The sequence below is a fragment of the Magallana gigas genome, chromosome 4 (genome assembly GCF_963853765.1).
Source record: "Magallana gigas chromosome 4, xbMagGiga1.1, whole genome shotgun sequence".
In the NCBI taxonomy this organism is placed as follows: Eukaryota; Metazoa; Mollusca; class Bivalvia; order Ostreida; family Ostreidae; genus Magallana; species Magallana gigas.
The window spans coordinates 34,970,612-34,982,809 of NC_088856.1; the positions used below are offsets into that span (position 1 = coordinate 34,970,612).

General features: G+C 32.7%; 1 protein-coding gene and 1 long non-coding RNA gene across 4 annotated transcripts; both read right to left on the reverse strand.

Moving 5' to 3' along the window:
- Positions 1-266: 266 nt before the first annotated feature.
- LOC105317673 (uncharacterized) lies at positions 267-7,325 on the reverse strand. Of its 3 annotated transcripts, XM_066082244.1 has the most exons (7): positions 4,473-4,628; positions 4,149-4,241; positions 3,308-3,409; positions 1,726-1,958; positions 1,225-1,363; positions 906-917; positions 268-497 (listed from the first exon to the last, which is right to left on the reverse strand). In XM_066082244.1, exons 3-7 carry the CDS (start codon positions 3,390-3,392, stop codon positions 361-363), a joined length of 606 nt encoding a protein of 201 aa, XP_065938316.1. In that variant the 5' UTR covers positions 3,393-3,409; positions 4,149-4,241; positions 4,473-4,628; the 3' UTR covers positions 268-360. The 3 variants fall into 3 exon arrangements, 2 of the variants coding, with proteins under 2 accessions (XP_065938317.1, XP_065938316.1); XM_066082245.1 differs by lacking the exon at positions 4,149-4,241 and having other exon boundaries at positions 267-497; positions 4,473-4,631; XR_010713144.1 differs by lacking the exons at positions 268-497; positions 906-917; positions 1,225-1,363 and adding exons at positions 6,795-6,923; positions 7,314-7,325 and having other exon boundaries at positions 1,721-1,958; positions 4,473-6,416.
- Positions 7,326-7,492: 167 nt separating this feature from the next.
- On the reverse strand, positions 7,493-10,749 carry LOC105317674 (uncharacterized). Its single transcript, XR_010713145.1, has 4 exons — positions 10,689-10,749; positions 9,578-9,675; positions 8,202-8,446; positions 7,493-7,647 (listed from the first exon to the last, which is right to left on the reverse strand). It is a non-coding gene; the product is annotated as an uncharacterized lncRNA (long non-coding RNA).
- Between the last annotated feature and the right edge of the window lie 1,449 nt (positions 10,750-12,198).

Here is a 12,198-nt window from a genome sequence, read left to right on the forward strand (position 1 = left end):
GTTGTACTTAATATTGATCCAGTGTATTTCACTACACCAAAACAAAAACAGTAACTTAAAAACTGAAATTTTCATGTCTGTCAATACAAAAGTAGAAGAAGAATATTTGTATATACATGTATATAGTCAATATACATATTAACAAATATTCGAAACACATTCGAAACATATAGGTCGCACCACCTTTGTTTCGTTTGGCATTTACTTCTAGGTGAGTATTTCTTTTCTACGTGCATTAATCTTACTGACAGTTTAACTGACATGTACATGTATATTCATTCATAGGATCATAGGATCGATATAAATTCTGTCATGGGTTGTCTCATCTGACGGTTTTTAGAATTGATACTGTAACAGTCATCAGGACTTGGCAGAATGATACGCAGCGCGACTAGAGTTCCTCCCCCTGATATACATATAGCATACGAGGGCGATGATCAGAACACCCAGGGTACAGCCAATCGCTATTCCAGCTACCACCCCCATGTCTGTCACAACTGTAAATAAGAAACCAAATTACATGTATTTCAAAACAAAATAAATTAAACTAAGTATTAGTGTTCAAATAAATACATGTAATATGAGTAAAAAATATTGAGTCGATTGTGAGGTTCAGCTTTTTACCAACTTTTTTTCGGACCCGCGATTATTAATTTTTTTCTTATCTTAATTTTTCTCGGCGTTATGGTTGATAGTATGATACAAAAATAGTTATAAAGTTTACGTAACATACATATACAAAGTGCCAGAAAAGAGTCTATAACATAAATTGTACCGTTCAAAAATCGCTTTTTATTTATGTTTAAGTAACATTTGAAAACGTAGACTTCGTTTTAACATTTATATATTGCATAAAAACTGGTAGAGACATGGTTTGATAGAATCTTTATGTATAATATACTCACGACTGTCGGAATCTGCAAATAAAGTAAACAGTTTGTTCAAAGAGCTGTTTTTTTCACAGAATAGAAAACTTTACTCTTAACAATCAAAAGGAAATGTGATCATGGGAAACAAATAGAGTTATATATTTTTTCTCAAGGCTTGTTAATTAGAAATCCAATAAATTTCATTTCTGCAATATGAGTTATAATACCAGTGAGTAGATCAGCTGAATAAGATATTCATTGGAAGAGATGGTTATACCAGTAGTTTTAAAAATAGCTTAAAATTGAATCACAATACAAGAATTATAAGCATGAATTGTAACGTATTGTTACTTACGTATTGTTGACAGATCGTTTTGAACGAATATTGTAAATTTGGCGTTCTGATATCCAACATCTGTCATGGTCTTAACCTTTAGTTCCGACTCTTGGTTTGTGCAAAATGTTTCATTTTCTGTTGTATTGCAGTTAAATTCCTGTAAAAGCGAAAATATTTTACATATGTAAATATTTTCTGCTATAATTGTTAAAAATATATATATATAAATGTATCTGTTTCCGGTCTCTTGGTTGACCCTCAGTTAATTTGCCAAATCTATATCTTCTGTTAAAATTTCGGAATTCGATAAGTATACAGTTGCTTTGATAGAATGTATGAATTTTGTTTGATTATTTATAGTTATCTATAGGTTACATTACAAGTTCGTTTTCGGGGAGAAAAATACTTTTCTTTCTATGTGAATTAAAATAAAAGAATTTACGCAAACTGAAACAGTCATATATTTTTACGTTGGCCTAGATATCTTTAACTTTTAGGCAACCCCAATGTAAACAATACCATGACGTTGTTACTAAAGGTGAACTGGACGGTGACGCTACAATTTGGGTCAATGAAGGACTCAGTCGTGACGCAGAGTACGTAGTGGTTCAGCGATGCGTCACTGCTGTGTAGACCCACAGTCTGACAATCCTCAGGAATGTCGCGTCCTTCGTACTTAAATATGAATAATTGTGACGCATTGGTGTGACGCGTTGACACGGGCAAACCGCACGTGTTGTCTGGAAAGACATCTGGTAAAAAGAAAACCAACAAGTGTGCATTTAATAAAGATCAACAGAAAAAGGAAATATAGTCATATACATCTTTTATCATAACCCCCCACTTTCTTTTGAAAAGGTTAAAACTCTTAATAGATGGAAAAGATTGGCAAGGCTAGTATTTCCTTTTGTTGTTATACCCCCCCCCTAAAAGACAAGGGAGTAAACTTTTTTACCCTTGTGTGTCTGTCTGTCTCTGTCCGTCCGTCCGTCCGTCTGTCCATCTATCCTTCTGTCTGTCCGTCCGTAACAAAAATTTCTGTTGCATTTTCTCAGCAACTATTTATCGCAGATGCTTGAAATTTTAAGACACTACTTGCTAAGGCATGGCATATCGTGTGATATATTTTTGTACCAATCGGACCTCAAATTCCTGTTAAATCACGACTTTTTTTAGCCTAAATTTTCAAACAAATTTTCGTCAAAGATTTCTAAGCAACTATTTATCGCAGATGCTTGATATTTTAACACACTGTTTGTTTTGGCATGCCATATTGTGGGATATATTTTTGTACCAATATAACGTTAACTTCCTGTTAAATGACGACTTTGATTTTTAGCCTTAATTTTAAAAAAAAATTCGTCAAAGATTTCTCAGCAACTATATTTTTGTACCAATCGGATGCCAACTTCCTGTTAAACGTTGTCTTTGCTAATTTTGCATATTCACATCAGAGCGGGGGTATCACTAGTGAGCATTAGCTCACAGATATCTTGTTTTGTTTGTTTTTTCCAAGTTGACAAAGTGTTGGGGTAAGCCCCCCCCCCCCCCACTTTTGGACTTCGATTTCAATGACTGATTAAACCTGCCGACAATAAGGATTATAATCATTTTAACAAGAGCTTGGACTTTGGGTAGTTGTATCAAACAGCAATGTGACATAGGCCTGTCTATTTTATTGCTAGCCACTCAGCCATGGCTCTTTGAAATCAACAAGATTTCTCTAGCTTTTTAGTCGAAACTTAGCAATCTATGTTTATTTCACTCTAAACCAGGGTCATTTTTAACGTGTTTTGATGCAAGATAAAATATATAATGGTACGTCTAACTAAAAGTTTAAGCTCCTGTAAAAATAGTTCTAATTGTATACAAACCCACCATACAGACATTATTGTTGAAAATATGCATATCATAATTACATGTACATTATGATTGTTTATACTGGTTATTTCGATACCCACTTTCCATATTACGTTTTCAAGGTTATTATTCATAAGCAACAATTTTACCGCATACTTGGAACGTCAAGAAGTACATGTATATATGTATTGCTTCTTCGTTCAAACGTGTTATGCGTCTCTCTTTCTCCATTTCAACTCACATGTTATGTTCGCAGAAGGGTTAAAGCTGGCTTGAACAAATCCCGACAGCAGAATGATAACAATTCCTTTGAGGTAGTTCTCCATATTCCTGTCAATTTGCGCTGTAATTATGCATAATTAGGAAATCAATCACATGCTCTCTCGTTTCAGAATATTTTTATTCACCTCAAGGTTAGAATACTGGTTTGATGGGTTTTTATTTTTTTTTTTATTTACATGGAGTCTATATTAATGAAAACTGTTCAAGAAATTCCTTTTTTATTACAAAAACTATTGATCATGGATACATGTACATATTGATTTTTTTTCATTCATCTGAGTGATCTGGAGAAGAATTGAAATCTTTCCATTAAAATGTTTGATAGCACCCCAAATTCTCAACATAACTTAAACAAAGCAAAGAAAATGAAAAAACAGAAAAATCTAAACATTGCACCGAAAGATGTCAAAAACAAATGAGCTGACAATGAAAACTCGTTTTTCAAGATGAAAAAAAACCCCCAGCAGCCACCTTTTGCGTTCATATTATAACGTTAATAGACCCCACCCTCTCCCAAAAAAAACCTACTATTTCCTTTATCCAACAATTTATATTTTTAACTCTTGTCGCTAAAAGAAATTTAATAGATCCTTATTCATATAAAAAAAAAACCCCAAAACCCGTAACATTCATCACATTGAATAAACAAAGAGATTCGCGAATGTGTTTCAACACCAAAGACAATCCTCATTGAAGAAAGATTGCAGTGTATCTACATCTCTATTATCCACCACACATAAATCGCATGCACCTGTAAACATGACGCCTGGACATTTAAAGTACGGGTTGAAAGACCTTACCCTTATCCCCGTGTATGCAGTTTCTTATAAGGAGAGCGACAGAAATGGACTATACTTGAACTTTTCACCTGTTGGGACCAGGAGTCGTTTTACCTGTATAACGAGATCGACCCGCGCTATGTGATTCACCTAGGCGCATTTCTCAAAGTATGTCGTCTGCTTCAAAGATTTTGAATTTAATAATATTTTTTTCGTAATGCATGATTATGATCAGCCAATTAATATGGTAAAATAATGATAATTTAAATATAGCGTTATTTTATATCTGTTTAAATATTTTAGAAATATAAATCTATTTGATAAAATAACAATGAAGCTTCTTACCTTTTTCAATAGAAATTTCCTTTATTCCATTTTTCAATTTGTTATGAACTGATCCTTCTTTCTGTTGGGGTGATAAGGGTGTTCCAATAGTTATAAATTTAAAAGAACTAAGAATTCAGTAAGATGATAGTTGCACTACTGCTAATAATAAGGTGCAAATCTACGGACGCTTATACTTGCCAAAAATGAAATTATGTTTGTGTGAAATTGCGATCTTATAATACGACGCTGACGTCAAATAAATAATAGAAACAATGCCATATGTCTTTAAAACGGTAATGATCGAAAGCCATAAGGTACACGTCATTTTGACTTTGTCATTATTGAGATAGCTAATAACCATAAACTTCCAATGACTGATGTTTCTCAAATTTATTTCACTCGGACGTCGCAATAGAATTACGATTTGTAACAATATTTCATTTAAAGATTTATTTAGAAAAGATAGGCTTCTATGTATCTGCAATATTAGCAATGCAATGAAGTTCATTAACTAAACAAATATAATAATAAACGTCTCTTAACAGATATCTAATTCATATTCCCCTCCCCCGGACGGCCCTTTCCATTATGGTTTTTTTTGGAAATATCGAATTTAGATTGAAATATGGTAATTTTACCCTTTCCCCAAAGTGTTGTTCACGTGGATTCTTAAATTGAGTATTTCATGTAATTCTTTTCATTTATAATGAATTTGAATTTTTTGGTGTGATAATTGTACATTAGAATCTTAGAAATAATAATTATTACCGATTTACTGGGTTTTTTTCATTACGTTTAACCATATCTAGAAATATGATTTTTTAAAAATACAGATAAAAATAAAGAGTTAAAAAAGTTTGACCGATAGCAAACTGGATCGCTATAGAGACTGAAGAGGTCTCAATATAAAAAGAAACCAACGAGAATAGTTAAAGAATTGTATTCCGGTTGTGAATCACGTTATCAATTTCAAAAAAGAATGTAAGAAAAGAATTACTAGTACAAGTGTGTCATTTAGGGGGAAATTCTACGGCAGTCTGGGACTATATGGGAAAATCGGCTTGAATCATATCCGCGAAGGGAAGATCTTTGTATTTTCTGTGAGGTGAAACACCTACATGTACAAAATGATTTTTAACTTGGGTCGAGTGATACCAATGGGTTTAAAAAGCGAAATGTACTTTACAATTTACAGGGACTAACATTTCTCCTCTTAGTAACAAGACCTGTTCAATCTGATTAAAATCAGATTCTCTATCCGCACCTTGTTTCTTTATTGTCTTGTAGCGACAAAAGAAAAACAAGGAGCGGATCAAGGATCTGATTTTCATCAGATTGAAGACCTGTTAAGAGGACTGGATGGTCGTGGCCATTGTTAGACCATATTAATCTTCTTAAGAAGGAGAACTCTATATATACAAATATAGCAAAATATTCAAATTTTAGTGCTAAAATATTTGGATTTTTTTTACTTAATGAAAATTTATAGCTAAACAAATCATATCTGAAAGTGTAAGGAAGTTCTGATGGGTAATTTGTTAAAACACTGAACCTTCTTAATGAAATAAACAAAAAATGGAATATGCATTGCAGTTACACGTATTATTTAATCAATGGAGCGAACACACCATAGGTAAAAGCTGCAATTATCAAAATGTTATTAAATAATACAAACATATTTTATTGAATGTCTCGCGTGCACGTCCGTGCGGTATATAGTCTATATCGCAGTAAGTTCCAGCTGTGGAGGAAACTCGGGCTGATATGTCATACATGTATTACATGCATAAAAACATCTTTTGAAAAGAAGTTTTATAAGTTTATAATATTCTGATCACGCTTTATACTTATTTTTAACTATGTCGTTATATTGCGGCGGTTCCTCCGAAGGAACGTGCATGAAATCCGTTGTATCCGGTCTCGTATTTCTGTTACCGTTGAAACCTTGTCTGTTATTGTCACCTATATATATAAACAAAAGAAATAAACATGTGAATTATACTAGCTAAAAATAACAAAGTCTCATGTAATATGAAAACAACTATTTCGCTTTTATTTGAATAGATGTTTTAAATTTATTTTTCTTGCGATTTTTTTAATGGCTGTTATTTGTTTTTAAAACATATACATGTATTTCATATTATAGCCAGGACGATTTTCTCGATTTGAACATAATTTATTGCATTATATATTACAATTTTCTCATCATGCAAATACTTCTCTTTCCCTTCAGAAATTAAACGGATTGGTAGATGGACTGACGAACGGACAAAAGGATGGAAAGATGGACAGAGCAAAGTGTAGTAACAACATACAATGTACCACAATAAGCTAACATACCTAATGAATCCCGTTCACTGTTTTTCAATTGTTGGTTTCGCCGATAGCGACCAATTCCAAGGCCAATAAGACAGACCAGGGCGAGTACAGCAATACTGACCAGGATGTACGTCACAACGTTCTTCTCGGCTACAGGTACAAGGGGGTAACGATGAAATGTGTGAAATAAAATCTTTAAAATTAGTCAATGCAGGCTGATTTATTTGTACATGACTGTTAACTCAGTGTTTACTTATTTGCATCTTGTTCTACAGATATGTTTTCGTGGGTTGTGGGGTGTTTTTTTTTAATTTGCTACAGGTTGTAAAAAACTTGTGTTTGATCAAATCGTAAATTATACATGTATACTAAAATACAATCACATATGATAAAACTACATTTATTTCGCCGATGTTTCAAGATGCTGCTGCAGCAATATCTATTGTGCAATAAATTCTCGGTCATTTTTATTTTATACAACGAATATTTAACATGCTGTATATTGTTAGTAATAACCAAATGTTTGAAAACATTACTTACATGGACTTGAATCTGGAAGAAAAAAAATTATCATGTTAAAAGTTTTGGTTCAGATTTTCATAACAACAGAGAGAGAGAGAGAGAGAGAGAGAGAGAGAGAGAGAGAGAGAGAGAGTTTTCTTAAAGAATACCATGAAAAAATATCGAAGTTGTACCAGTTTACATTGATGTCATGAGAACACAGGGTGTGCCGATACTTACATTCCTGGTTGAGTTTGTTGTAGACCTTCAAACGGAACGAGGAAGCTGCGTGACCCGGCGACGCCCGGACACTGACTGTTAAAGTTCTATCCTCACCCGAACAAAACTCCTTGGTGGAATTACAGTTGTAAATCTAAAAAAAAATATTAACCACTTTACACCAAATAGCATTGCATATCTTATAAATTGTGGTAGTTGTTGTAGATTGCTTAGTTTTATGTTTGTTTTGGCGGGAGGGGGGTATTAAAGTTTTGTACGCTGTGTTTTATTCTTTTGTTTCAATCTTTCCAAAAGTAAATTTTTTTATCATGAATTATGAACGTGACATAACGTTCTACCATTAATAACACATGTAGTTTATCTCTTTATATCCATTAAGTTTAAGTGTTCATGTAAATAATAAAACGTCTTGATTCTTGTGACGCAGAGAAAAACCAAACCCCTTACGTGCAATTGTTTTATTGATTATCATTAATTATGATGACTTTTGCTGCCCGCACTCATATAACCGAAAGCTATATTATCAATGAATTCAAACATATAACTTTGTACCAGAATGATTTGTCAACGTCCTCGGTGTTTCTTTAATAAAAAATATTTAATATGAATCATTAATGTAGAGGTACCGTCTTTCAAATCAAGTGTTGATTTTGATAGCCAAATAATCACACCATCATATGGTATTACCAGTTGCTGTGAAGAAGACATGGTGAAGGTTATGGAGATCGCACAGTTGGGGTCCACAAAGACCAATGGTTCCACACACAGCACCCGTTTGTCGTGTATGCCTTTATAAGTGCCCTTTATCGTAAGGAACGAACAGTCGTCAGGGAGTTGCTGCCCTTTATACTCCAGATTAAGCGAGTTATCAGCGTCGATGCCAAAACCGGTGGGTATGTTATCATAAACACAGATGTCCTCGGGGAAAATATCTGTAAATAATTTCTAATTTCATAAAACCGGTAGCTGTACTCAGAACAAAGCTCGTAGATGATGGTTACTCAATGGATCGTATATCTGGGAGATTTTTTCCCGCAGATTACAAAATTTGCGAAAATTGGATAAAATACGTTAATTTTTTTTTAATAATTAAATCTGCGTCGGTTATTTTTTGCAATTAAAAAAAATCTTAAGGCAATTAATTCCGGATACATTTCCTGAGTGTTGTATCCTTTCCGTTGTAATGATGATCGCAAAACAAAACAAAATGATCATCGCGAATATAAGCGGTATATTACAACGATCGAGTAATACATGTACGTCTTCTACACTCTGTCAAAAGATTACAGATATCATCACATATCGTTTTTATTATCATTATTTAATAATATCAATATTGATATTTGATATTTATAAATAACTCAAAGTTCATACTGTATATATTCAATAGTACATGTACATTTGTATATAAAACAATCCTAAGATTTCTTAGGTGACTACCCCCATTCCCTCCCAACTTCTAGATTGACAGGTTGAACATTACGACTAAAATAAAAAGTCTTTAGGATTTTAAATTACAAACTACATAAAAGTACCCGGATGTTAATGTTTAAAAAATGCGCGAGGAATCCGATGAATTTCCGAATGGAATTTAGCAATTATAAATCTCCGTAATAAACCCGACATTCTGTTGTACGGGTAATCACTGATAAGCAGTAATGCTAAAAGTAAAGAAAGACTCATAAAATAATTTTAAAAGTGAACGAATTTATTTCATAGGAACTGAGCCAACACCGTCGAAGCCGACAGATATGTTCCCTAATTATAGCCGTTTAACAAAAGCATTGTCTCTCAAGAAGAAGACCATTCCATACAGCGACATTTTATTGTAGAACACAAGGTACAGAAATAATGTACGGATTCTAGAAGTACATGTAATATAAAGTATGATACCGTATGATGGTTTCGTTTATTATATAAACGTAAGATATGAAACGATATGATAGGGCAATGGTATGTTTTGATTAAGTTCAGTTACATTTCAACTGAGAGAGACGGACCCATTTTCTTAAATGGGGTATTTTTTTATCTAGTCATTCAAGATATAAAGAATAATAGCTTACATGTTTCATTATCTTCATGTGCTGTCGTCAGAGCAGCTATGCATAGAAGAATCGAAGTCCTTGCGCTGCAATACAGCATCTTTTTATTTTTTAATAATCTGAAACAATATATGTGTAAAAATAAATAAGACGTTATTGCACAGTTGTGTATTAAATATTCCATATAATTTAGGTTTTTCAAATTCTTTCTTTAACTCTGTAATTTTTGTACATGTTTTTATTTGAATGCATTGTTTTAACGGCATCAGATATCAAGTACATATACATGTTGAATGGCATGTTTTTAAAAAAGGTCAAAATTGATAATTACTAATCAATATATCCAAAAAAAAAGGTAAATGAATGCACAAATAACTAATAAAAAAATCATTAAAGCTTGAACGCTAAAAAAGAGCAGGTATATATGCATTCAAGTAAATTTAGTCAACAGCTGATATCGGTATCTACATGTATATACGTGACCAGGCTATGGAAAGGGGGGGGGGGGGTAGGGGACTCCGAAACTTCATTATAAAGTCCCAAGACAATTAAAGTTATATATTCGTTATATTGGAATAAAGATATTACATATTACATTTTACATCCTTTCAATTGGACGGAATGGGTTTTCATGTTATCAGCCAAAAACGTGGAGCCTCTCCCATCAGCGGCCCCTTTATACCACGGTCATCTATGTGACCATCTGACCTCGATTTCTCAGCTTTATTTGTGTTTCACTTACAGTATATACATCCCCCAGCATTAAATCATGTAACGTCCCTCTTTACCTGATAACGGCACCTGTATATCACCTTTAACATGTCAGAACATAGTACATGTAACTCTTTAGCACTTCAACAACAATTTCACAACAACAACAAATCGTTGCTTATTCATTTGATAAAATTAATGAGAATGTTTTAGTATATTAAGACTAGAGTTTTAAACATTTTGGTTTTTATTAAGCAGTTTAGCTAATCATGCTTTGCAACGTTTTTATAAAGTATTGTTTAGATTCATTTCATTAATTTACACATGCAAACGTATTAACATTTTTAAAAATTATTATGCAGAGCAATGAAATGGGAAAAAACTAACCAACCAACAAATAAACAAAACAAAACAAGCTTACCAGCACTTTCAATCTTCGGTCATCGAGCGAGTGGACACTGACCTAGATATGTGTGTACGGAGGCCCAGGCGGGATGTGTTTACTAACTGACCCCATCTCTGTTCTTGGTCCTTGTATTTTTTAAACGGTGACAGATATCTTATTGTGTGGTTTGAAAATAATTATAGAGCGAATGACATTTTAAGCACAATTCACATTGAATTTCATAGGTTAACTCAATAAATCCATTTTCCCTCCTTTTTTGGTGTGGGTGTCATTAATAACAATAAACATGTATACGAGTCTTCCGTGGTTGCATCTCTTTTACCCACGATTTTTATATCAACCAATATCAAAGGCGCTTGGGTCACGATATATACACTGAATATATGCATGATACCTAATATACACATAAATACAATCATTTACATTATATTTAATTGTTATTAGACATCATGCATATGTATATATTTACATCCACCAAGTATGATTCCCTCTATTTCTTACGGATGTCGATTGTAATTCATCAATCCAAAGAAACTGACACAACCGAAATCTACACGGCACGTATATCGATTGGTCGAAATCTTCAGCAACCTAAGAAAAATCACAGCCTGCACGAAATAACCATTAAGATATTTTGATTATTGTCAAATTATTGCACATTGAATTTTATTGAAGTCTACGGGTAACGAATGTTTTATTAAGATAATGTACAAAGTAACATAAAATTTGTGCATAATCTTTCTTTTTTCTAAATATGAAATAAAATAAATTATTTCCCTCAGATATTTTGTCAAATAATTTCTTTCTTTTCATCAATAGAAGATAACTCTTCTAAAAAGTTTAAGATGTAAAATGGCTGGCTTCTTATATGTGGTCAATATGTGAATTTGGTTCAACTCACTTTCATTCTTATCTAGCAATACATATTTAACAAATTTAAAATGATTAATGATTGTTTAATATCCCTTCAATATACAATGAATTTAATAGGTTACAGAAACCTACTTCAATTAGAAAATTCTATGCTAGAAAATTATATTTCAATATTTAGAATTGCATTATTAACCAGATGCAAAATTTTACAAAACAATTAAGTCTCTAACAGTACCAACAGTACGCATACGTGAAAAGGACAAATCGTGTGATATGATGTCTGTTAGCTTTAATTGAATTTTGCCTGAAAAATAATTATCAAGAAATGAATTTAAAACCTTCTTCCATTTTCGATAAACCAGCTCGAAATAGCAAAAATGAGAGTAAAGTGGTGGACACGCTTTGGCGGATCCAAGACAGTGGGAGTTTGTATCAAAATGTATGCTTGCAATGAAATAATATTGAATGATCACGTAAAGACTGAATATATTTACTGAGAACTTATCTAGGGTATACATAGAAATTAAGATCTGACAAATGTTAGATAAATAAAATGGATCTTTTCGTTTCTTGATTGTGCGATTTTAGTTTTGATTGAAGCTTTCGAAGCACGACCTCTGGTGAGAAAATGAGATAAAACTTTTAGAAACGG